Here is a 26,771-nt window from a genome sequence, read left to right as displayed (position 1 = left end):
ACATTCAGGGCACATTTGAGGAGTACAGGGAGTTTTAAAGCAATGAGTCCTGCTCACTTGGGACTATCCTGCACACAGGCAGACAAGGGGCATACCAATCAGAAACACACATGCATGTAGGCACACACACACACACATACACACAGACATACACACACCAGAGGGATAGATACATGCATCAAATAGCAACATACAGAGTCTGTTCTCTTCTCTACTGGCTTATAGAGACATTTGGAAGAAAAGATGAAAGCCAGGCTTAATTTGGTGAAACAGAAAGAGCCTGCAAAATGCTTCGCATACCTTAAGGGATTTGAACTGTTCAAGAATTCTGCTCACTTCAGTTCAGTCAATAAAGTCAGTTGAGGCCAACGGTGAGGCAGAAAAGAGCTGAAAAAAACCCATTACTGCTGGGTTTTCATTTATAAGTGTTGAAGTTTGTTCTTTCTCTGCATCTTTGTTTAAGTTCTTAAACTATTCCTTCATGAAGATAAAGTACTTCATTATTAACCTTTTCAAAAAAAAGTACACTGCCAAACAAAAATAACGGCTGTACGTATCATTTCAAGAAAAGGAAATCAAATAACTCTGACGTTGCCATTTTATATTGTAATTATGTCCAGATACTAATTAAAGATGATACTCTTGACCACTTAGTCATTTGTTCTGGAGCATTCAATCAATTCAAATGATCTGTATTAGCTCGGCTGTCATGCAACTGTCAGAGGTCTAGGTTCCCATTGTTCTGAGCGCTTTTGTGAAAAGTCAATCTGTACGATTTATTCTTCTAAAAGTGCTCAGAATAATGAAAAGTTTGAACTTCTTCAGCTCCATAACTGCGGCCCAAGATAACAGTCAAGTTTCTCCTGCACGATTCTTCATAAACTTTTTCATTTGTGAAGCAAAACATTATTTGATATCCACATCAGAACACCTTCAAACATTCATCTGTCTGTTCTCAACAAAGTGTCTGCGCTCCAAAACAAGACTGAAACATAAACAGCAGCAAAGAGATTAGCTTTCCTTTATTGTGCTAACAGCTCTGATACCCAGCCAAATGTTGGCCTGTATGCGTGCGTGTGATAGAAAAGTGTAAAGGTAAGAAGAGTTACGGTACTGCTAGTTGAACTGATGAGGTGGGAGGAGCTGTCCACTCGCTGACTAAGGTGCTGAAACACCTGTTAGAGATAGATCAGGCATGACCACACACACACACACACACATGCTCAAATTCATTTAAGTAAAAAAGCAAGCACATAAACACACACACACACACACGCACACACACACACACACACACCTTATGAAACACAAAGAATAACCTGCACTGTCACTCTTGCCCTCTATCTGTCTCAAACAAACATCCACATCAAAACACACCCAAATTTTCAGAAAGAAGCGCGACCTGAAACAACCCATATCTATCTGCCAGCGGACAGGTTTAAGCCTTTCTCCCATTTTGTTTAGCAATTGTTTCTTTTTCCACCCCCCTTTGTTTCGTTTGCTCTTTTCTTTTCTGCTGCCCTCCATCTCTCCTCCCAGTGAGGTAAATGGCTGCTGAAAAGATAATGGAATGTCTTCTGGCTTGGCCTGGCCACTCCATCTTCTACAGCTCTGACACCACATTGGGAAATTAAAACGGGGGGGGGGGGGGGGGGGGGTTGGTAAGAAGGGGAGGCAAGGGAGAAGACAAGAGCGAGGAGAAGCAAAGGAAAAACAAAGAGATCGAGGGACAGATGGGGAGGAAGGGACAGGCACAGCAAGTACTATGTATGTGTGTACTGTATGTGTGTGTGTGTGTGTGTGTGTGTGTGTGTGTGTGTGTGTGTGTGTGTGTGTGTGTGTGTGTGTGCATCAGCAGTCAGGGTCAGTACATAGCACTGAGCTCAAGGGCTCTTAGCACAGATAGAGGGATCAGGAAGGAGAAGCAGAGTGGACCGGGACAAAAAGTGTAATCAGTTTTCTGATTGGAGCAGATGACCCAACACTGACCACTGCAGTGCCATCCAGTCAGCTGGTGATGTGAAATAAAACAACGCAACCTCCAAACAACCCTAGTGTTGTCTGCTCTGCATAATCAGTGAGACGTTTGCATGCGTTAATGTGCATGTATGTATTTTAGAATACTACACCCTCTGACTTAAATGACTGTGGACAATAAGCAGAGAGATTTTAGAAACTGCAGGCATGTAGAAGCAATGCAGTCTAAAAATAGCTTCCAAGAGAGATAATTGAAAACAGGGAACACTTAGTTCCACTGCAGCAGATGTTCTGTAAACCTTTAAATCTGTACTTAATTATGTGTAATATATAAATGATTGTACTTTGACAGAAACAGCTCACAATTTGATCAACTCACAGACTCCTCTTTGTGATCGCCCTTGAAGCCGGCATAGGACACCCTGTAGAGCTTCACGTTAGGGTCTTCCAGTTCCCATGATGCCTCTAAACTCTGGGTGGTCTCATCACTCAGCTGAAGGTTTCTCACTGCCTGACGTGCCACTGGTCAACCACATCACATACATCAATTACTGTAGGATTTACTGTATATATACAAAGTTCATAGAAAATCTTGTTTTCCTAACACTCTTCCTTTACAAATTGTCTGATGATAAAAGAAAGTCATGACAGCCAGTACCAACATGCTGAGTCAGCTGTGGTGTGATGGTTGATAGGTATTTTTCTCAGAAACACAGCATATTACGCTATTTATCGCAGCTCTTGCAGCTATTTAGAGCAATAATACATTCATAAAATAATTATGAACTTAATAAAAAACAAGTCAAGTTCTTATTCTTTCCTCATGCGCACAGAGGAGAGATTATATGCAATTTAAAAAAAGGTTAATTACTAATTGAACATGCCAACACTCCTTTCAGTACCGTGGACAGTGCCACTCAATCTGATGTGACAATACATTTAATATCATTCTTGCAAGTCATTATGTGCAGTGTGCAGCAAACTTAGCACAATGTGCTCCCGTCATAAAATGAATAAGCTACAGTATATCCCCAGTCTGCTTTGATGACAGATATCTGTCTTCTTCTCATGCTTTCCTTTGGAGGGTCATCTGCAGCATGTCGTCCCTATTTTACCTACATCTCTGCAGATATGTTTTAAAAATAGCCTAATTTTAAATGGTTTATGGGTAAAGCGGCATAAATCACTATGAGGGAGATATATTTTTGCCCCCACCGGAGATAAAAAAACAAAAACAAAAGCAGAAGCACGGATATATAGACCACAGGGGGGTAAATCCCCACTATCCCATCTGGCAAATTGCACCCTGACCTGAAATTTTTAACAAAGAAAAGTGTGTTTTGTTTCATTTCTTGATAACGTGTTTAAATCAGGTAGACATATTTTTAAAATCTATGCAGTCCTGAATGGATGAAAACCTCAGTGAGGGCTCCATACTAAATGCATGGAAAAAACAAAAAACAGAGGCGACATGCTGTCTTGTGACTTTCACAGGAGCACTTGGAGTTTTAAACAAAGCAGATGGATTATTTTAGGTTTAAGTTTTTAGAATTGTGAGCAGACTTAAGTAAAGGAGACATGTTGCTTTTTAAGTTTTTAGTAGCATGAGTAGAGAAACTGCTCTGACTCGATTAGCTGTGGTCTGCTCCTCATATAAAACACAATCCAGATGGCGTCCGGGTCGCCTCTGAGATAATGAAGTCTGAGCTACAGTCTCTGGGTGAAGCCAGCTTGGTAAAGAAAAAAAGTTCTTTTAAGACTTTTTCATAAGGTGCATCCTGAAATGTTATCAGTGTTTCAGTTTTGCATTCCTCGACCTTAGTTAGAACAAACAGTTTAGAGCTTTTCTAAACAGTGATTCAACTTTTATTTCCTAAAACTGAACTTGAACTTACTGAAGTGTTGCTATTGATGATATGTTGTTGATGATGACTTTGGCAACATCAGCAGCACTGACAACTAGTGGAGCCTTTCGCAATTCAGTGGCAGACGACTTTCGAGACAGATGCTTTGGCTTGAACCACGATTAACACTTGGACAGTCTCTTTAGAGCAAAAACCATTTGATCTTAGCCTGCTGCCTTCTGAATTAAAAGGCCACATGCCAGCAAAGTTAATTTAAGACACACTCTTAAGGTTTTAACATTACTAATATTACTAAAAGTACATTTCATGGCACAATTCAAATACACCATGATGTTTAAGTCATGTGTCATGTCATTTCGGTTTATTTTTCGTCATGCTGCACCATGGCAAGGTCAGGGCAGGTGAAAGCTGTTTCCACTTCATTTGTCATTCAGCCAAAAGTCGGCTACAAAACAGTTGACACGTACAATATTGAGAGTATGATTCATATTTTTGGCACTTTCACCACTGACATTTTGGACTCATGATTTTTTACATTAATTTGGACACTGCTTACCTGTGGTTGTGGTAGCAATCGTTGTCATCTTGGCCACTAGGGAAACACAGAGAGCATAAATCAGATAATTAGACTGAAATGCTCCTCAACACCTCTCTATATCAATACCTAAGGTAATTTGATAGAAATACATAACAAAGTATTGATGGAAAAATAGATTTCCCTCTTCTGAGATGAGCTGGGACAAACAAAACAATACAATTGGCCTCATGCAAAGCTACGCTTCGGACTCTGACATTCAAATCAATCAAATCAAAGGCATATGTGAGTGGACTGGTCAGTTTTCCTCAGCAGACAGTGGCACATGCTGGTATACTTCAAGCAAAAAGGGTTGCTGAAGAGGGTTCCTTAGTTCACAGGCTAATTTCATATCAGTGGAGATCTTATTTCATGAAATTACACTTGTCTCCTCTCATCTCTTGAAAAGTATCCCTCGACTCTGACTAAAGTCAAGTTATGTATTTATTAGATAATGCAAATACAAGACTGCCTGAGTTAGTAAGAACAATACGTGCAGTCTATAACACTCTGATGCTTACATGTGGTTTCGATGACAGAGATGGTGTCACTCTCTGATTCGTCTTTGAATACGGCTGTCAACATAACTTCATACTCAGTGGAGGGACTCAGTGCACTCAGGATGTATCTATTATCACTTCCACTCAAGACCACCTATAGAAGAGAAACACACACAAGCCTTTGTTTCATATTACAGTATTAGACTTCCAACAATACAGTATACTCCCTCCAAAAACTCAGAAAACTCAAACTTCAGAATAGTGTTGGCTGATATTTCTGCATTTTTATGTTTTCAGCAATTCATCTTGATTGAACACGTTACATAAACATTCAGGATTGTACCTGCTGTCAGTTCATCTACGTCTTACTGTAATTGTTATTTTAAACAATAAAGATATTGTAACTTATTAAAGTATTTCTGGCTGAACTCGCCGGGATATTTTTTGTGTAAAAACGTATCAAAATATTACATTTTTTTAAATCAAGTTTTGTCATATTGTTATATCACAAATAGCATGTTTTTTGGGATCCTCTATAATTATTGATTTTTTATAATTATATTATTATGCACTTTTAATTGTTGTTACTACAGGTGCTAGATAAAGATACTGTAAAGAAAGCATTTCCTGCACACGATGTGATTAAGTTTTGAGCATCAACCAACAGCCTGACAAGATTATTTATTCTCTAACACCAGACCTTCAAAAGCAAGCTCATCACAAAGTTTTAGAGAAACCTGCTGAAAACATAAATTAACAAAATTGCCTCAGTGCTCGTAATTTCAGTCAAGAAAACATATATTTTACAGTTTTACTTTGCACATAGATTCTGTTACAACACTGTTTTATATAAATTATACAAATTAGTTACTAAATTCTTCATGTTAAACAAAAGTATGATTTAAAGGCCATTGTAACACTTGCAAAGATGATCATTACAATTCAAGTAATACATAACACAAGAGGATAGCCAGTTGGACCAGCTGCTACTACAGAAGTCCAAATGATGTCTATAATTTGTACGACACAAAATTGAATCAGATCCCAAAGTAAATATGACGAGGTCACCAAAAGTACAGCTTGCTTCCATGGAGAGCAACTCTGAAATTGGAATTTACTGCAGATGACTCAATAACCAGATTATGGGCAGGAATCTGTTTCTTTACCGAGCCTTTTGAGACTCCGTAACATGCAAATTTCCCCGGTGGGACCTGTCATTTGTGTTTTCCCTGGCGCAAGTGCATCTTTAGTGATTCATTCTCTCCCTTTTCTTTTTGCATTCACTTGCATTTTTCCGTATTTTATTGTATTGTTTCCTTTATGCCGACACCATTGCCCTCAATGGTATTTCACTGATAAAAGAGAGGAGCCAGTCTGTCATTTCACTGATAAACCAAGAGAACAAAACCAAAACTGCTTTCAAAAGAGGTATCAGGACACCAGAAAAGCAAATGAATCCAAACAAAACAGCATGAGGCACAAAAAGCAACAATTATATCATTAACTCTTCACATGCATCTCTGGATTATCATAAAATCATAATATTAGTAATCTTTCACTCTCTCACTGTGTTTCTGTGCATCTGTGTGGCTATGTGATTGTATTGTTTAATCTCCTCTCAGATGTAACAATACAAGGCAGTCAGTGGAGGATGTGAATGTGTGTGTGTGTGTGCGTGCACATGTTTGCAGTATGTGGGTGAGAGAGACAGAGAAAAGCATGCGTCTATCCCTCCTCTGTGCTGGCTGTATTATCAGTCCACCTCTCCAACTCCCTAGAGTGTTATTTTCAGCTCTGATGACTCTCAGTAAAACACACCAACACACACATACACACTCACACAACATGCAGACATGCACACTCTCTCTATCGCTGCCTCCCAGCTGTCTCTAAACCCCAGATCATGGTAATAAAACACCCAAGCCATTAATTTCTAGATTTATTCAGACTTTATTTATACTCAGCCATGCCAGAGTTTATACCAGCTACCAGTAGAATATAAGCTTATATGTAAGTCTATAGAGCTCTTTATCTGGGCACATGGAGTGCAGCCACTTCTTCCTCTGGAAATAGAGATAATAAGAGTGCAGCTGCCTAATTGAAAAATTCAGAATCCATAATGGTTATTTATCTTCTGGTGCTAAATTACAAATTTTACTGGTATAATATTTGTCAGATTGGAGAAGACTTGTGGCTTGCTCACACAGCAGCTGTGCCAAGGACTCAGCTTTAATTTCTCATTCCTATAGTGCACCATCTTCTATAGTGTCATGTGCTTTACTTCTTACTGAAAAAATGTTTAAAACAAACTCTGGATACTAGTGGGACTGACCTCCTTTGTGTCGCCGCCTGTGAACGGTGCCCAGGAGAGTCTATAGAGAATGATGTCATTAGCTGAGTGATCCCAGCTGACCTGGAAGCTGTCCGTACTGACATCACTGGAGCGGAGATTCAGAGGACCAGGTACTGGAGCTGAGAGACAGACAGAAACTTAACTTTATAACACTTTCTTTTATTCCTCCATTATTAAATATTTTAATACTTTAATGTAAAGTTTTTTTTAACACTGCTCTGAATACGCTGAAAGATTGTGTAGATATTTACAGGTTGTTCTGTAAGTAGCTAGTAACTACATGCCTCCAACAGTGCAGCACATATGCTGCATGACTGGGCAATAGAGAAAATACCAAAAAGATTTTGGCTGGCACTGCATTGTGGGAAACCATAACGATTGCAGTGCAACCACTTTTTTTTGCTAATGCTAACGCATACATAAGTTTGATTTATGTTAGCAGGAATTACACTTCTGTTTTTATGACTGCAGACCTTTAAGTTGCACAAGGTTAAATTGTTTATTCAGCAAACAACATACAAACAACTGTGTTACAGCATTTTGGTGTGACCTCCAATCATGCAGCTTCTCCTCGCCTCCCACCACTTCAATCAAAAAACTTGAAAGTCATCACACACTTGTGTTTGTTTATGAATGCACTTTTCTTACACCTGATCCACTGAACAAAGTTTGCCAGGAGATAAATAAAAATCAACATAGCATTTTAGAGTGAGTACTTTAATAGTTACTTGCCAGAAATACATTTCTTTCAGCTGACTCAGTACTTCTTGTTGCTTAAAGGGATATTCCAACAAATCAATAACCGTTAGCGTGACGGAATAGTCAGGGACAGTGAAATGACCTTTTAATGTGACTGGGCTGTTATGCTGAGGTGTAAATGAGATGGGCAGACTGCCAAAACAGCAGAAGGACCAGTAGGGTAATAAAATTCAACACTATTTGGCACTAAGAGAGAAATGGCTCACCTTCTAATGGTACTGATACAACTATTTTCAGGAAATTGAGACAAAATCATCCTCAGCAGAGATGAAGATTGGAAAATGAAATAACAGCACTGCGGAACAAAGTGGGCTATAAAAAAACCTAATTAACAACACTGGCATCATTTGTCATCTACAAGGTCTGCATTTGAATTCAAGGATCACGCTGAGTACCAAGACTCAACTAACTAAATAGATAATTTACTAACTTCTTAACTAACTAGCTATTCATCTAGCTACTGTATCTTCTCATTCATTCTTAGACTCAAACAGTGACTCTTACTGGTAGTGAATCCATCAGTGAGTGGCTCCGATTGGCCATTGTCATACAGAGCAGAGATGGCCACTGAGTACTCCATCAACGATGTCAGTTCACTGAGATCATAAGAGTTCACTGGACCCACCTCTACCTGCACGATGAAAAAGACACATCATATCCACACAAAATCACAATCAGCTGAGAGGTATGTCATTCTTCTGGTCTTTGTCAAGAAGACAAGAAGACACACAACATAATTGAGTGTCTCCTTGACCGTGAGTGCATGAGCAATTTAAAATGTATAAATAAGTTTTTAAATGTAAGGATACATTTTAGGAGTAACATGCTGTGCTGCTAAATCCTGGTGACCACACAAGTTCTTCCAACATGTGCTTCTGCATGCTCACATACATAACATTTTGCGTAATTTTAATATCTGTATGTTTTCCAAGATGATTTATATGAGTACTTTACACTACTTTCAATCTGATCTTTTCATAATTAGAAGAATAGTCCCTACGATTAATTTACTCATCTCATCCGTTCTCGTCCAGATGCTCTCAGACACAAATGCTGCCATACAGCATTCTTTAAAATGACATTTTAAGCACCTAAAAACATTAAATGCTTAACACACATACACACACCTCCTCTGTGAGTAGTTCATCTGTCTTGATCCACATGATGCGATAACCTTTAACTCCTCTGGGCACGGGGTCCCAGCTGATGTGGGCGGAGTTGTGTGTGATGTCAGAGAACTGAAGGTTGCTGGGAGGGCTTAGTGGTACTGAGAAGAAAGAGAGAGCTGGTGTTAGAGAAATATATATATGTGTGTGTGTGTGTGTGTGTGTGTGTGTGTGTGTGTGTGTGTGTGTGTGTGTGTGTGTGTGTGTGTGTGTCATATTTGACAGAACCAATTTGGATTTTATACCTTTGAGAGAGAGCAAAGTTTTGGAAATGAAGACATTTTGAGTCATTTAAGCTCCAAAGCAGTGTTTGAGAAAAAACCTGTGTGTGTGTGTGTGTGTGTGTGTGTGTGTGTGTGTGTGTGTGTGTGTGTGTGTACATTACTCACATGTAGTTTCCTGGCTTGTAATGGGGTCACTGGCCTCATCTCCATACATTGCATAAACAGTAACAGTGTAGTCAGTGTTAGGGGTCAGTCCATCCAGCTCCAGCTCTGTCACAGCATCTGATACCTTCACCTACAAGCAAAGACACACAAACACACAAATTACCAAGAACTCTTCGTTGCTACTATGAATTCAATGAGCATGTATCTATTTTTTTTTATCTCTTTTTAAATTCTTTTTTTGTCTCCTTTTTTTCGTCACCTCTTTCTCATCCAAGTCTCCGTCATCTATTAGAGGTGCATACAGCAACATGTAGCCAGATACTCCGTTCACACTGTTCCATCTTGCTTTTATGGTGCTGTGAGTCACATCCAACAGCTTGAGGCCCGTCACTGTAGGAAGAACCACTACACACATACACACACACACATGCACGACCACACACAGACAAACACGCAGCACAGTTCAACGTAGGAACTAATGTGTACTAATGAATGAATTGGTGTTGATTAACTGGATTAGATTGCAAAAGATACTTGTAAGTCCTTCACTAAGTTTGTGTGTAACATCTGTTCTAAATTCTTAGCTACTGTTGGAAAGTTTTAAACCAGTGATTTACTAACTTACTAATTGAATGTAGCTTTACAAGGTGTTACCTAACTTCCAAAAGCATTTTTTGGGTCCATGACTGACAATACTTATTATTGTACTGTGGGTAACACTTTGCTTTATTATATGAATAAATGGAGAAATGTGTGTTTTAGAGTTAGGAGTTAGTTATTAATGTAGTTAATAATAATGCTTTATTTTTGGATAGGGACAATGCACAGTAATGAACATCGATATTTAAACATCTCTGTAAACATGCCAGACTATAGCAAAGCTGCTAATTTGCATCTGTAGTCCCTAATAAATAAATTGTTGAGAATAAGAAGGGGATATCTAATTAAATGAGTCTAAGCAACATTATTTGATCATTTGGTTTAATTTCACAAGCATAATATTGTAATCTGAGATGTATTGTGTTTTCTGTGAAATGTAATTTTAAGTCTTCCCTTTTACATGATTAATAAACTATTTTGATAATATCAGGCCAAACGTGTCTGTATATCCTTCCTCTGCAATCTTCAATCTCAAATGTTAGTTCTGTCTGTTATGTAGTTCAATCAACTAACAGTAAGCAATAGTGAGACCTGGCTTTTACTGGATGTAAGTCTTTAGTAACAACTAATCTCTACATAGTAGCTGAACTAGTTTGTGTGGTGTAACAGGTATGAATTTAGTGAAGCATTAATCTCCACCTAACACTACCATGTTAGCTGTGCTAAGTTTGAACTTAACAGCAGTTTGAGTTTTATAAATTTGAACTTGTGATCCTTTCATCCTCTTGTATTATGAGTAGATCATTTTCAATATGTCTGGCAACCATGCCTGTCAATGCCTGTTAGCCATTGTTATTAACTTGTGACCACAGATGTTGACCGAAGCATTGATGTGAGGCTTTGTTATTACATTTCTGCATGAGTGCATGTGTGTGAGAATAAACTTACGGGTTGTTTCTGATCCTCTCAGAGCTTCACTTGCCTCGTTTGCATACACAGCAAACACAGCCAGCTGGTATTCAGTGAGAGAGCTGAGATGCTGCAGCACCACTGAAGTCTCACTGCCGTCTACGACAGCCTAGGGTGGAGGAGTGTGAGTGGGGGTAAGAAGGGGGGAGGGGGACAGTGTGAAAGATGCATGGAGGGGACAGTAAGAGAGATGGGGGGCAGAAATGAATGGGAGAAGAGTGATGTAAGTGTAGAGAAAGGCAGGGAAAAGGAAAAGTGGGGCAATAAATGGGGGAAGATGAAAATGATAAATACAAGCGAGGAAAGAGAAAAGAAGGCATGGCAGGGAAGAGAGATGGAAAGAGCATGGGAGGGGTGGGGGAAAGCAGTCGATTTATTGAATGGGAGAAAGCACACTCGTCTAATGCTAAAAAATATTTTTTCATTCTGAATTGAATGGATGACAGTTGTGATACAGATTAGGTCCAGCCTCAGCCAGCTGGAAAGGTCTTTTCAAATGTGGTTCCAAAACATCTGGTCCCTGTAAACCCAGCTAAGCGAAAGATTTAATGGCTTCTGTGGTCAAATGTTCTGGAAATTCAAACAGGTGCTTGGATCAGTCTGAGTATCACTTCTAGGGAGCCTTCAATACCTGTATGGATGTTCTTGGAAGTCATGAATGAAGGGATGAGAGCGATGGTAACGATGAATGATACCACCAGTCTCAAAGAAAAAAACTGAGCTTGACCCATACACCTGCCCAAAGACCCCAGACAACTCCCACTGGTGCAGTAAATATAGTAGAAATGCACGGCTCTCTGCTCCCCTTTAGTGTCCTGACTTCAGTATTTTGTAGCTACTGCTTGTGCTTGTTAGCATATGCATGTACTGTATAGCTTTCTGATAAATTTAAATTTTTTAACCCTATAAATGAATACTTTGTAGTTGTTGTTTAATGCCTCTTCTTTTTATAACTAAGCATGGTGAAAACACATAATTTACCTCCTGTGGTTGTCCTCCCTGCGAAGGATAATAAACCACTCTGTATTTCTCTACATTTCCTGGGGCGTGGCTCCACGTAACCCGAAAGCTCCGGGCCGTAACCTCTGATGTCAGCAGATCACCAGGCGCCCCTATCATCTCCGGTGTCTGCTCTGAAAAAGGAGGAGAGGGAAAGGGAAGGATAAAAAAACAGATTGCATCAGATTGCATAAAATTAGTCCCAGGGAGGAACTTTTAAGTAGAAAAACTCACATATTCTGAAGATCATAAGATCAGAGTTACAGAGATAGTGTTGAAATACAATCAAAACACATCAAACAGGATTTATGATGTGCTCTTAAAGACATCCTCCTTCTCTTTTTTCCAGCCTGCCTCTTACTATCCACAGGAGTGGAGATTTATTGTTGGAAAGAGTGAAAAGGAGGAGAAGGATGAAGAACGAAGAAGATATGTCCTAAAAAAATCTGTATTTTGTAGAAGGATATAATTTCTATTTGGCTGTGAAATCATAAGCTCATAAGTTACATGACACCACAGTTCCCTTGGAAGAAAGTTTGCATTAAGTGCCACAATCTTTGGCCACTCAAGCTCTATCTAAATATAGTGCTGCATCCACACTCAAATAAAACCTGCTACTGTCTAAGTTATAGCTGCTTTTTATCATGCAGTCATTTAAGACTGTACAGAAGAGATCACACTGCAAAAACACTTCAATTTGCTCCAAATAAGTGAAAAGAGTTGATGCTATAGAGTGTAGGTATTATCCTACTTTGATCTTTATTAGAAACTGTGTGTGCACAAAATGCACCACAGCATGATTATATATGCAAGACTCCTGCACGGTTTACAGTATCTCTTTCTCCCAGTCCCTATCTCATTATGTGTCTCATTGTCTTCTTACTCTGCTTGATGTCCTTGTCTTGCAGCTCCACTTGTTCACACACTGTTTTGGTCAGTCCCTCGACGATGGAGCTCATGATGTTGAAGTCGGCCACATTATAGACATGAGTGTTTTGTGGATCTGAGGCGATGGAGCGCAGCTCATTCTCATCAGCATTCTTTACACCTGGGAAAGGAGGGGAAACATATCCGAATTATAATTATAAGCTGGACTATCAGCCTTAACAACCATTCTACATATAAATGCTCTGTAGCACAGCAAGACTGTGAGTTCACTTCAAAGAAACATTAACGAAAGACAAGAATAGATTTTTAACTAATTACAGTCTCCTTCCTGAGACATGTTCTTCTACACTGTGTTTGTGTTTGTCCATCCTCACCAATGGCAAACAGCTCGACACCGGCATTTCGTAGGCTCTCTGCAGGGGGTATAACATCATCCTGAGACTTGCCATCTGTAATGAGGATCCCAATCTTTGGTACACCAACCCGTGCGCCAGACTCAGGCTTGAAACAGTTCTCCAGGATATAGGTCAATGCGAGGCCTGGAGAGAGACCAGACAGAAGGACAAGGAAAAGGAGAGACATAGAAGTGGAAGATACAAAGAGAGGCACGAGGGGGTCAGGGGTCAGGTGTAAAAAAGACAGTGTCAGTGAAAGTGTGATTTAAGGTAAAGAAATCAATGTAAGGGGGATGTAGGATGAGAATGAAATAGTAGTATAGGTTGAGAATTTTATTGAGCAAAGACAGTGGGAAAAACAGAAAAACAACAACAAAAAAAGGTTTTAATTTCCCTCACAACCTAAACCATTTGGTTAATAATAAAAGTTTTGTGGTGTATGAAATCCAGCACCTGTGAGAGTGTTTCCTCCTTTGTAAGGAAGGTTCTTGACAGCATCGATGACAGCATCTTTCGTAGTAAAAGCATTTAGATGCCACTCTATCCGGGGATCACCACTGTACTGAGCGAGACCTAAAATCACACACATTAAATTTAAGATGTAAATTACAACATGCCATTTGCTTGCCAGCTGACTAATACGAAAATCATGACAATTATTTTATGTTTGTATTAAAGCAATAAAAACATTAACACGAACATCAGAAGACCCTACAAGTCCCATGGTGCATCCATTTGTTCAAGAAGGAAAGAAGCAGGGACCCACCTATTCTTGTTTTATCAAAACCAACATCAAAGGCATTAACCAGGTTTTCCAGGAACATGCGGACCAGCCGAAAGTTGAGCCGACCGATACTCCAGGAGCCGTCCACTAGGATCACGATGTCTGCTATAGCCTCAGTGTGGCAAACAAACTGATCAACTGGAGAGGAGAGGAGAGGAGAGGAGAGGAGAGGAGAGGAGAGGAGAGGAGAGGAGAGGAGAGGCGAGGAGAGATATCCATTGTGACTGACATGTAACAGGTCATTGAAAAGATAAAAACTACTATTAAAAACGTAATACTCTCACTTTTGATGTGCAGGTTTCTCAGCCAAAACTCAAAACACAAAAAAAGCACACTTCAAGTCTGCAGCTTTTAGAATGTCTTTATTCAACACAACATATTATAAACAGCACAGCCAGAGAATAATTGGAAAATTAATAAGACATTAAGAAAATGTTTCTTAATCTATGTTTCTTTCTCTAAAGTGAAATAAATGCAAACACACAATCCTAACTTTAGTTAAAGACTAATGTTGCTCTAAAAACATGTGCGATACTGATAGTTAATGACAGCATCTTGAACTAAAATAATCTTGACAGCCTCTTTTCAACTTGGTCGTATTTCTTTCAGTGCAGCCTCACTTCTTCAAATAAATCTCTCCACAAGCTGTTGTGTACCGACTCCCTTTTCAATTGAAAAACTCAAGATAGTTTTAAAGGGAAATTGAAACATGAGGAGAGATATGAGTCAATATTGGGAACACACACACACACACACACACACACACACACACACACACACACACACACACACACACACACACACACGGATTTGCATAAAACAACGTTCAAATACCAGCCTGTACACTCACACACAACAAATACAACTACATAATTGATGTAATACTTTCTCTCTCTGTCTCTCTGTCTCTCTCTCGCTCTCTCTCACACACACACACACACACACACACACACACACACACACACTCAGTTATCATAATGTATTAACTGCTTATCTTGACGTCCTGCCAAGTATGATATCCTAAAAATGAAAACATCCACTTAAGTTCCACCATAAATCCCTTATCTGTCTACAAAAATAATGGTGAATAATCCAGTACACGCTGATAAGGTTGGACATTTGTGTCTAAAAAGTGATGAAGGAAAATGCTGACTAGAGGAAATACAAATCATTTATTTGCAACAATTTGTGTTCATGGTTCATGAAGTCATGAGTCAATGAAGATAATTTAGCAGCTGTTGGTTATCATCTACACGAAAATTAGTCCAAACTAAACATGATAGGAGCACCAGTTTTTATGCATCACCATGTGGACAGTAGAGTGGAAGGTTTGTTCTCTCACTGTGCTCTCACAACAGATACTACTTTAGTGGCTCAGGTGTGTACTAGTCAATCATAATGCTGTAGTCCCAGGACCTCTTGCTGTACACTCTGAATTGTCCAAGAAAACAATAGTGGCCAAAACGTATTGCTATTTCTCAGAAATGAACACAGAAAATTCAGTATTTATGCAATTTATTGCTCTGACAAATGTATGTGTAGACAGACAGAACACCACAATAAACAGGCAGACAACATCATGTGAAAAATAGATGTCACAATTACTGTAACACTTATACTATTTGCGGTATTATCTCAGACCAATACAGCCAAAAGCTTGAAATACATGATTGACACATCATCTAATGATAAGTAACTCAGGTATTCTTTTCAAGATGTGATTTTCCAGACAGAGCCTTCTGTCTGCTGTCTGTGTCTGTCTGACTGTTTGAACCATCCATCTGTTACAGACGACAGATGAAGGAGAGAAGAGAAGACAACAAGGTCAACAGAATAGCTGACGACAATGTCATAGTCTGCAAATGCACAACGCAATTGTTAGCTAGCATAAAATATTTCATCCCTACATCCATCCAAACATCTTACTTGTTTATTGAAAAGTAGATGAAATAATAAATCATCAAAAGAGAAGAGAAGAGAAGAGAAGAGAAGAGAAGAGAAGAGAAGAGAAGAGAAGAGAAGAGAAGAGAAGAGAAGAGAAGAGAAGAGAAGAGAAAACTTAGTTAAGAATTTTCAGCAGAATGGCGAAAGGCTGAGAGCCCAACGAGTGAAAAGACAATCCTTTGTAGAGTACCCCTTTCTTACAAAATAAACAAGTGTGGCCTTTAAAGGAACTCTAAGGTTAAAGAATAGGAGGAAAAGGCCATAACTATGCACTGAAAAGGCTTCTTCAAAGTGATAGAAGACACACAGACACACAGAGATCAACAGCGGAGCTATTCTATGACAGAAAGTTAGAGACATTCAGAGGGTATTAGTATCTTTAGCAACTGCTATTGACACAATGGGTAAATAAAGGATCGAGGAACTTAAAAGTATATTGCAGAATACAAGAAAATGATGTATAGACTCATACAAAAAGAATCATCACTAATGACCCACTACAAGTGTATAGTGTACAAGTGTGCCTTTTATTTATTTTTTTTATTACTTTGCTGTATTCGGGACATTCATGAGCATCAACCTTTGGGCAGTGGGTGTGTAGCGGTCAGTAACAATGCACAGGTTGTAAGGTCGGGGCTCGTAGAATAGCGACCCGGTTACATGGCTGTGTTCCCAGTGCTGCTGTGTGCTGCTCCTCTGCTATCGGTATGTCTGTTTGACGGACACACATCGCACATACATGCAGAGAGTGGTTGTGATGGACCGAAGGAGGAGGGACCAACTCTGAATGCTGTCTGTTTACAAAAACCAGCCTACAATTCCTGCATAGTGTACCTTTAATGGTTATGAGATAAAGAGTCAGAAAGGGAGAGTAGAGCACTGTGCAATGTGAAAAGCCATAAAGACAGATGCAACAGCCAGTTACAGCCCAACTCTATTGTTGGGAGGTGGTGAGAATGTCCTTCAAAGAGGCATAATGCTGCTATTTTACATCTGAGCCAATAATCAAGGTTTTCCCACTGGTGTCTATAAACAAGGGCAAAGTAGTTGAACCATAGGGGTCATTTTCCAAGAGGAACCCCTTTATTGCCATTTGTTTGTGTGCAACACAAGAAATGTGAATTCATTCTGTCAAAATTGTGCAACTTGGTATCTTTGTGTGTACTATATTATGTTCATCTTTCTGTCCGCACAGGATAGATAATTGATGGTCTTAATTATTAACATTAATGGAACATCCGTGTGTTTTCGCAGGATGGTGTTAACTGCATTTGAGAATTTTATTGAATGGTAATAACCCGTTGTTAAGGAGATGTGACTCTGAGCTATACTGGTATTCAGTTCCAACATCATAAAACATCTGTTCCACTGACATGTTCATGCTCACTGAAAACCAGAAGAGCGTATGAGTTATCATTTAAGTCCAAATACTTCAAGTCCAGTCAGTGTCTGTCTGACAGTATGTTTTTATTTGAACATATTTCTCTTTTTAATTTAGGTTGCTAACACTGAAATCAATCAAAGCAGTACAATAGCAATTCCCACTCCAGACTATAAAGGTTCATTTGAAATTTTACATGCTGCACATTCATGTAATGTATACTGAATGTGTGTTCGGTTAGTGATTTAGTTAAAGTTAAACTGACTGAAAGGTCAGTCTTCCACAGAAACCTTTTTTCAGTGGAAACAATTTAACAACATTGTTAATTGTAGAACTAATAAAGACTGAACAATAAGATGAATGTCAGACATATGGACAAATTAACTAATTCCTTTTTTAGTGTAATTTCTTATTTAACAATCTGCATGAATTTGCAGTATCAAACACTGCAGATCTTGATTAGTAAACATGCTTCCTATTCATGTTGAAATCTTTCTCTACATGAAGAGAAGAAATATTGCCTTGTTATCAAATGTTTGAGCTTTTCCTCTCAAACTACAGCCCAACAACGAACAGTACTATAGTGAACAGCTTCGGAATGATCAGCCGGCCTGCAGTGGAGAGCACAGGTATCTGTGATGATGCTGGGAGAGGACGGAGAGTGGGTTTTTCTATTAAAAACAGCCAGAGTTTGTAAATGACAACTGGATTTACTGAGGAGAGTTGATCTGTTTTATTACTGCATAGCAGAGTGACACAGACACTGTGTGTATGTGGACAAGTAAACAGTACTTTTCCCACTAACCTCACAATAGATGAGAACAACACCTGTATCCATGGTAACTGTACACAACAAATATAGCGACAGACGTAGAGTCAAAATGCTGTCCAGAGAAATAAATTAGAATTTAAGACCAAAACTAGACTAAAATGTTGCAGACCAAAAGTAGACTAAATATCTCATTTTTTGTTGAATAAATATAGGCTAAAACTAAAAAAATCTAATTACTAAGATTTTACTGAAGCTAATAAACATTTCTAGCTAAAGATTAAGACAAAATCTAAATCAATGGCCAAAGAAAGACTGTTGCCAAAGCAGTTCAGTACTTTTCAGAAATTCCTGTGATTTCAACAGTTTTTCTAAACTATGAAAACTATGTTACCAGCTTTAGCAGCTTTGGCAGAAATGTATATTTATCTGGATCTGGTAGCAGCAGCTGTGTCAGCCTAGCTGTAATAAAAACCGCCTTCATCTGTATATTCTAACTGAATTGAATTTTATAATCAACTGACAATTTTTACAATGAAATTTCATCAATATTTTATCAAATAATCTGCAATCAAATCAGAAAGACTTCTGCAATCATATCGCAGATGTGTGTAAAACAGACACATACACACAGAAAAGAGAGGGGAGACAGAGGAATAAGAAATCAAAGTCATGCATACACAGCCTTACACATAAACATACACCACCGTGATTCCCTCCCGACAACGCACGTCACTAAGAATGCTTCTAGTATCTAATGTAGTCGTTATTGAAATCCCTTGTTTCTACTCTCCGCCTGCATGCCTGCCAGACAACAGAAGGCTGGTCAAAGGTCCCTCTGCTCCTTCGAAGCCCCATCTGCCTTTCTTCTCCTCATTCTTTTCCACCTCTTTCCCCCTTTTCTCTTCCAATCTAACGCCCTCACTGTTGGTCAAAGTGCAGTTACTGAGGAACAGTGGGGAACAGTGTCTGAGTGCTCATGAGAAAGAAAAAAAGTGTGAAAAAGAGGGAAAAAAGCCAACAAAGAAAAGAAGGAGCCAGAGAAGGCAAAATGTTTTCAGGTTTGATGAAATACCGCAGATATATTCACACAGACTGTGTGGTGCCAAGTGTTTCTTTTGTCCAAGCTTGTCCAGTTTCTTCTGTTCTCTTATGTTTCTCTATATTTCTTCAACTCATTCTGTCCATTTCTGCAGTTCACTAGTGAGAGATAGCCTTTGTTTGGCACTTTCAACCTTTATCGTATACTTCACTAACCGAAAAACCGCCATGGAAGACCAAACATCTCTATAATAATGTGTGTGTCCTAGTATTCTTTTCTATAAATATGATGCCAAATCTTAATATGAGAATAGAAAAAGAAAATCATATTCAGTACTTAATTGTATAGATGTAAGAGGTAAAAGTTAAAGAAACATTTTGCCAAAAACACATTTCTACATATCAATCAGGGTGGATGACTCACTACTAGTCATCATGGCTGACGAGTAGAGCTTATAGTTTTTTCTCTCTGCTGGAGAGCGTATTACACCTCACCCAGCTATTGGAGTTGACAACTGCATTCTGGGTGGGCAAAACAGGCCTCAGAATATACATATAATTGGATCTGTTGGAGAAAATTTCACCATGGAAACTAAAGTTTTTGTTCTAAAGTTGTTGGAAATCTGTTTGGCTTGACTGAAAGGTTCTTCAAAAATCAAGTTAGAAACAAGAACACCAGTGCCAACATGAACAAGCGAGCAGCTGATGACTGGGCATCGGTTTCTGTGTCCAAAGGCTGCGTTCATACGATATAATGATGAGTGATTTAATGAGGTTATGATAGCTAAACATGGCTAGCATAGCTACATACAGTAATTAGTGACAGTACTCAGCGATCATGTGAAGTGATTTCACAACTGCAAAAAAGCTGCCAAATATAAGCAGATATACTTGGTTTCAGTTGCAGGAAATTTACAATTACAAACAGGTACACACACCTATCCTCATATTCAGCTGACATTAAAGGTTAAACATATTGTAGTTGTCATATTAGAAAAGCACAGGTGTTACTAATAATATTAAGGATGGCTTGTTTCTATTCAAGGGTCCCAGTAAACCATGACAGTGTGACAGGTCCCACATGCACAATACCAGAAACGGAGGAAGCTTAATGGAATTCAGCCATCATTAATTTTTATTATCTAAACTTGTATTTTCTCGACTGTAACATGTACAAATGTCTCCCGTGAAAAAAGGTACAATGAGAACCTTTAATTTAATTTACTATAATAAATGTAGAAACTGTGGGACAGACTCCAAGCAAGAATATGCCAATGTCACTGTCAATATTAATGATGCAGGAGCGCCCTGGTGGTCGAGTGGTTAGAGCGCATGCCACGTAATTGCAGTGTCCCTGGTGTGAATCCAGTTGGGGACCTATGCTGCAGATCATTCCCCTCTATCTCCCTGTTTCCTGTTGGCCTGTCTGTCAGTTACTATATAAAATAAAGGCAAATATATATACACATATCCATATTTATTTATTAACAATGCAGTTTTTTTTATTTTAGTGGGTTATACTGAAGTCCCAACACACACAAATACAGCAGCCTTCAAGTCCTCAAGGTACAGATTTGAGAATTTCATGACATTGAGCTGAATTTACAGATTTGTGTCCATGTGTTATAGCAGAACATTGCTCTATGCACCATGAGGTTGGCTGAACCGCATTTGAACTTTATTTGCATAGAAGCACATGATTAGAAAAGGGGCTGCCATTACTGAACCTATTTACATACGAGTACATAATTGGATGAGCACCAGCTATAATTGGCATGCAAGCACGTGATTAGACAGACCGTCCACCTGGTGTCTATGAGCGAGTGAGCGACCACATTTTGCAGCACACAGCCCACAGTGCAGTCTGCAGCGCTGTGGGAAAAAAAAGTATGTGGCTCGGGGACAATTGAATTAACTTGTGTGGGAGTGAAGAAATGGGTTTTAAAAATGTGACTGCGACAAAGGAAGCCAGTGTTGGCTGCCTGTAACTTCTGGCAGAGCGACACAACGACATGCAGTGACAAAGACTGTGAAGTACTGAGAACTAGAAGAAAGATGATACAGACAAGTAATATAAGTAGCAGTTAGTCATACTAACAGCTGTAACAGGGCACAAACACACACACAGATTTGAACATGTTATTCTCAAAGCAGATTAATTAAAGCAAACCAGATTGCTCTGTAATCTCCAAGTCCCAGGACGTGACACACGCACAAACACCCACACACACAAATATATGGATATAGACGGGAGAGTAATGTATGCACGCACAACACACACTCTTCTAGTTTCGAAAACTCTTCCTCCATCTTCATCCTAGTCCTCTTTGTCTCTCTCTGTCCTCGTTAACAGTGGTTCTTTCCAGCAGGCCTTGATTTATTGCTGACCTCTATTTAGCCAGAGATCAGACAGAGTGTGCTGTCATTTCAATCTCTTTCTAGTTGAGTTTTATTTCTGCCGCCACTGTGATTGTGTTTCCGTGTCTGGAATTAACACTGTGGACAGTGATAGGCATTCAGATAGATGTATAGCAGTAGTCACAGTACCGACATCAGTGAAATCATATCCCTGATTCTCTTCAAAATTTGATTCCTGGGTGAACCTGCTTTTAGAGGAGCACTTCACTTCAATGATGAGGCTAATTTATTGCAAAAACAATTGGACATTTATTCCGTAATAGCTTAATACACATTGATATGCTTGATTTTGATGTATTATTCCTCTCACTATTGGTAATAACTTCTGTGAAATTATGAAAATTGAGATGTTATATAGTGTGTGAACTCCTTCTTTTATGTTCACCACTGTAATTTGTTCTTAATATATCATTTCAGGATGAATAGTAATAAAACCCATTTCTCCTGCCTGCTGTTTTATCATGTAGAACCAAATGCTTTAATATAAGCAGTTTCCTGTATGTTGTAGAGAAAATGTCCACTTTAAATCAAAGCTGTCCGGTCCATCTCATCTGGTCATGTGTAGGTGTGCTTGCTAAGTGCTCTATCAAACTTGTTGAAAATGTGGATAGCATTTAAAGAGACAACCACAATGGGGTCACAATGTGATGGAAAAACTGACTTTGTTGGCCAATTTTATGCAGTATAACTTAATCCACACCTGTTTAACCACAAAGAAGAAACAAATGTCTTAGATATCTTGGCAACAAACATTTTATAATCCAAAATTTGTAACCAGTAGTACATCAAATTAAAGACACATCGTTATAATATTTGCTTTAAAGCTCTTGCCTTTAAGGCAATATTTGGTTTAGACACCCTTTAGCATCACCCACTGACCTACATCACCTGCAACAAGTGAAGCTGGCACCTTTATGCAACTTTCCTGATTCTGAGCTAAACCTAGCTGAGTCGTTGATCTACTGGTACCTAGCTAACAAGATACAATGGGTAAATAAAAATGTTTTCGAGGTGTTTAAAGATTTTTTTTAACTATAATGATCCAGGCCACAAAAAAGGTTTTGTTTTTTTAAGTTTAAAATGCAGGTGTAAAAAAATAAATAAAAATCATGTCACAACTTCATACACAAGGCAACTGCGTGAGTACAGAGCTGTTTTAGTCTGCCTTCAGCCAAAGAAGTTCTGAAAAAGGTGCTTAGTGTCTTTGGCTGGACTGGCCACAGACCAGTCCTATAACCCTCAAAACTGACTGACTGACTGACTGACTGACTGACACACTCGCAGTGTGATGAAGTTACAGCATTGGTAAGCCAGCTAAGTGTTGTAGTTTCCCCGTTGGCATTGCAAACATTTTCAGTTATGTCCTTGAGGGGCATTTACAGTGGAGCCCAGAGCGCAGTGCTTTAAAAACACACATTTACCGACTGGTTGCTAGCAGTTATCATTAGCATAGCTTTGCCGCAATGCGTGTAGCCAACTGTCTGTAGAAAACTAAGGTTTAGCCACGGTAGTTATAATTAAAATAAGTTCTCTTTCAAAACAAATATTCCAAGACAAGAATGCAAAGTATTGTTCTTGCAACTGCATTTATAATGTAGGTTAACACTATCATGTGATTTGTTACTTCAGTATACTTTACCAGCAAATATACTGGGACCACTAAAGAAGAAGGAATTCACATTATAGACATGACAAACAGGCTACAATTACACAGTCCAGCCATATGCCAGGTTTTGATCTAGTCTTGTTCCAGGAAAACACTGGTGATACACAAGAGCTTGAAAAGCAAGATTTTAGTTTTTTTATTGGCTTGTTTATTCAATCAAGGGACAGGCAGCAGATTGATACGCTTGTCATTTGCTCAGCAGCCCTCAGAGCACCTAAACAAACTCAGCCAGGCACAAACATTCATATTCATCTGTGCGACCCGTGGGCCTGCGTGAGTGAGCGTGTGACAGAGAACGAGTGTGTGTGTGTGTGTGAGGGTAAGTAGTGTAATCCAGTGGGGTTTTAAGGTGTAATCCGACAGATGTTTTTAGACGGTTTGTCTCGTTCCACCAGAGACCTTTTCCTGCTTGGCCTCCTGATCTTTAATCCACTGTCTTGTTCTGTTCCACCTCACTGAATACACAGACGCAGTGACAGAACAGACGCTTTATTTATGCCGAAAGCAACACACAGCCTATAAACAGAGTGTTTTTTCGAAATACCCTTCAGTCTGTCTCTCCATCTCTACCTGTCTCTGTTTGCCTTGCCGTGCCTTCCACTTTCTTTTCTGTTTGTCTTCCTCTAACCTCTCCGTCTGGCACACATACACAATCACACACATACACACTTGTTAAACTACATAGGCCTTTATTTCGAAAACTGTGCCCCTCTTATCACACCTGGTTATTTTTTAGCTCCATGCACACATTGTAAAAACTGGAAAGATGGGTGTAGTCCTCAAGCAAGTGGTTTTTGTGTCACTATTCAGTACAATACTGGCTTAATCATTAATTCTCCATGAGGGGACTAAGAGTTTGCACACCAGCCCACCCCCTTTTCTCACCATGTCTATGTGTCTACTGTGGTTTAGCAAGAGCTACTTTTAGTTTGATGGATGTATTGTATTTGTTAGCTCAAGGGAGGGTAACTGTTAGCACTTCTTTGGTGGAAAATAAGCAAGAAAATGATGTACGGAGGACTTACTGCAGCTAAACTAGATATGGTGAGCCACTAGAAAATCATGGAAATGTATGCAAAACAGAGCAATATAAAATATCACATTTTAAACCACTGTCTGTGGAGCTATGGATTGGCCTCTCTTCAAAATGGGGGGTGTGGTTAATTTTTACCAACCTAAAAAGGCATTTGGTGCAGCCTCAAACAACAGTTTAAAGGCTGATTTGCTTTGTCTAAAACAAAGCATAAACTGGAAGAGAGAGGGGTAAGATAGGGGACACTGGAGGAGGGGATTGACAGGAAAGGAAAAAGAGGAGAGATGAAAGGGAGACAAAGAGGTAAAGAACAGTTAGATAGTAAAACAAAGTGCAGACAGATAGAAAGAGCGAAAGGGGTATGAGAAGGGATTAATTTAATTCATAAAAAGGGCAAGAGGAGAAAGATTGTATAGTATGAAGCAGGAGGTCATGCAGAGTATTAAAGGGGCACTACAGTGATTTATTATCGCAATTTTATAAAGTTGGAGTACTTGCAAGAAGCAAATTTTGGTTAAAATCAAAACAACAGAGGCAAAAATATATTGACTTTAAGAGCCTGTTGTGTGTCAAGAATCCAAAAACACTGGATCCTACATTTCCCATAATGCAACTTATGTCTTTCTCAGGCCTTTCACCACTGTCTTTCACACTCCACACCTCCAGTCTGCATGCTCACTAGTTAAAACTTATTATAAAAAGTCTCAAGACCAATCCAAAGCAACCCTGATAACCACGAAATTGCATAAAATTACTTCTGAAATAATACATAAATTGTTAAGTTAGTTATAATAATCTGAAAGCAGTTTTGTGCTATGCCTCCAGAACACAATATTTTCAACCTGGCTCTCTTCTGCAGTGAACTTGTTTATGCAGAAAACAGGGTGAAATCAAAGTGACATCACTATTTCCACAGGGTCAGAATAGTAAAGTGTGGTATAAGGGAGAGGGAAGGGAGGGGAGCTATCTGAGAGATTCAGGGGGGAAGTGGACACTAATTATTCTAATTGACCTCCATACTTAAGGAGTCCTTGCTCATAATGACCCAATTGTCATTAGCTGTCTCACACACACGCACATGCACACACACACACACACACACACACATACACGCACTTGTTAACCACTGTCATACAATTAGCTCAACTCAACCATGAACTCCCTCTCTTAATTGAGGACAAGGACAGAAGTCTGGTTAGCATAGAGACCACACACACACACACACACACACACACACACACATGTCCAACTGAGCAATGGCTGATCAACTCCCAAGTCTCTGAACGGACATCCAACGAGTGTGACGATGATATTTCTTTTATTTCTCTTAACATAAATAATTCAGTAGTTGGCAAATGTCCAAAACAAAATGTAAAACACACATTTGCCATGATGGAGAGAGCGTTAAGTGAGACAAGACAAATTGGCAACTGAGTGTGTATTTCTGGAGGACATTTACCTGAGTTTCAACCACGAATCCTTTCTTTGCCACCTCACTTTTCATTTCAGTTTATGTTAATTTATTCTCTTTAAATACCTCTCTTTATCATCCTTTCCTCTGCCCTTCACACCAGCTTGTATTCAAACTTTGCGTTTTCTGTCTGTGAATCACTTTACAATCTTTCTTGGCTTTTAGCCATAACATACAAATGTGTCTCTCTATACTCTGAACTGGGTAGAATAGACCTAACATTACAAAATGAACAAAAGAACTGTTAACAACACTCACCAGTTGTTTTGTAGCCTGAATATAATTGAACCGGCTGCATGTGTTTACTGTATCTCTCTCCATTAGCATCACTACTGGCCTATCTCCCACCACCCTCACTTAGTTTTTTTCTTGTTATTTGTCAACCTAGCGACACATATACGTGGCCATAAATCTTTAAAATCACGTAAAGCAACTGAATATTACACAGCTGAAGAGTAAATTAATGGTATTACATGTAGGGTAAAATGCACAAAGACAATGGTAATTCTGGAAACTAACAAGGCAATAAATAAGGCACACATACGCTTATGAACACACAGGCACAGAGAGATGGAGAGATTTAGCCCAAATGAATGTTAAAGCTGGGAATTAACAAGGCAATAAATATAGAGAGAAGTGAACACACACACACACACACACACACACACACACACACACACGCTCAGCCAGAGAATGTCAGAGCTGAAATAAATGATAATGTTATTGTAGGAATTAAGGTTGTCTATAAATACTGAAAACTCTCTCTCCAGGTGTGTGTTTGTTACCCTCTGCAGAGGTGATGGATACTCAAGGACTCTCGCTCACTCGCT

General features: G+C 39.1%; 1 protein-coding gene across 1 annotated transcript in view; it reads right to left on the bottom strand.

The window, feature by feature from the left end:
* The window catches only part of col14a1a (collagen, type XIV, alpha 1a), a 123,252-nt gene that overhangs the window by 79,462 nt on the left and 17,019 nt on the right, over window positions 1-26,771 (bottom strand). Inside the window, exons 6-19 of the mRNA XM_053327605.1 lie at window positions 14,201-14,356; window positions 13,888-14,007; window positions 13,414-13,578; window positions 13,035-13,199; window positions 12,134-12,285; window positions 11,132-11,261; window positions 9,843-9,988; window positions 9,584-9,713; window positions 9,156-9,295; window positions 8,533-8,659; window positions 7,249-7,388; window positions 4,938-5,070; window positions 4,399-4,434; window positions 2,357-2,499 (exon numbers count right to left, since the gene is read on the bottom strand). Of these exons, the coding sequence (XP_053183580.1) occupies window positions 2,357-2,499; window positions 4,399-4,434; window positions 4,938-5,070; window positions 7,249-7,388; window positions 8,533-8,659; window positions 9,156-9,295; window positions 9,584-9,713; window positions 9,843-9,988; window positions 11,132-11,261; window positions 12,134-12,285; window positions 13,035-13,199; window positions 13,414-13,578; window positions 13,888-14,007; window positions 14,201-14,356 (1,883 nt within the window). The remainder of the gene's footprint in view (window positions 1-2,356; window positions 2,500-4,398; window positions 4,435-4,937; window positions 5,071-7,248; window positions 7,389-8,532; window positions 8,660-9,155; window positions 9,296-9,583; window positions 9,714-9,842; window positions 9,989-11,131; window positions 11,262-12,133; window positions 12,286-13,034; window positions 13,200-13,413; window positions 13,579-13,887; window positions 14,008-14,200; window positions 14,357-26,771) is intronic.

Source organism: Scomber japonicus, chromosome 10, assembly GCF_027409825.1.
Source record: "Scomber japonicus isolate fScoJap1 chromosome 10, fScoJap1.pri, whole genome shotgun sequence".
NCBI classification, from domain to species: Eukaryota; Metazoa; Chordata; class Actinopteri; order Scombriformes; family Scombridae; genus Scomber; species Scomber japonicus.
Note: the sequence above shows the minus strand (reverse complement) of the source record. Positions and strands in the feature narration are given on the sequence as shown.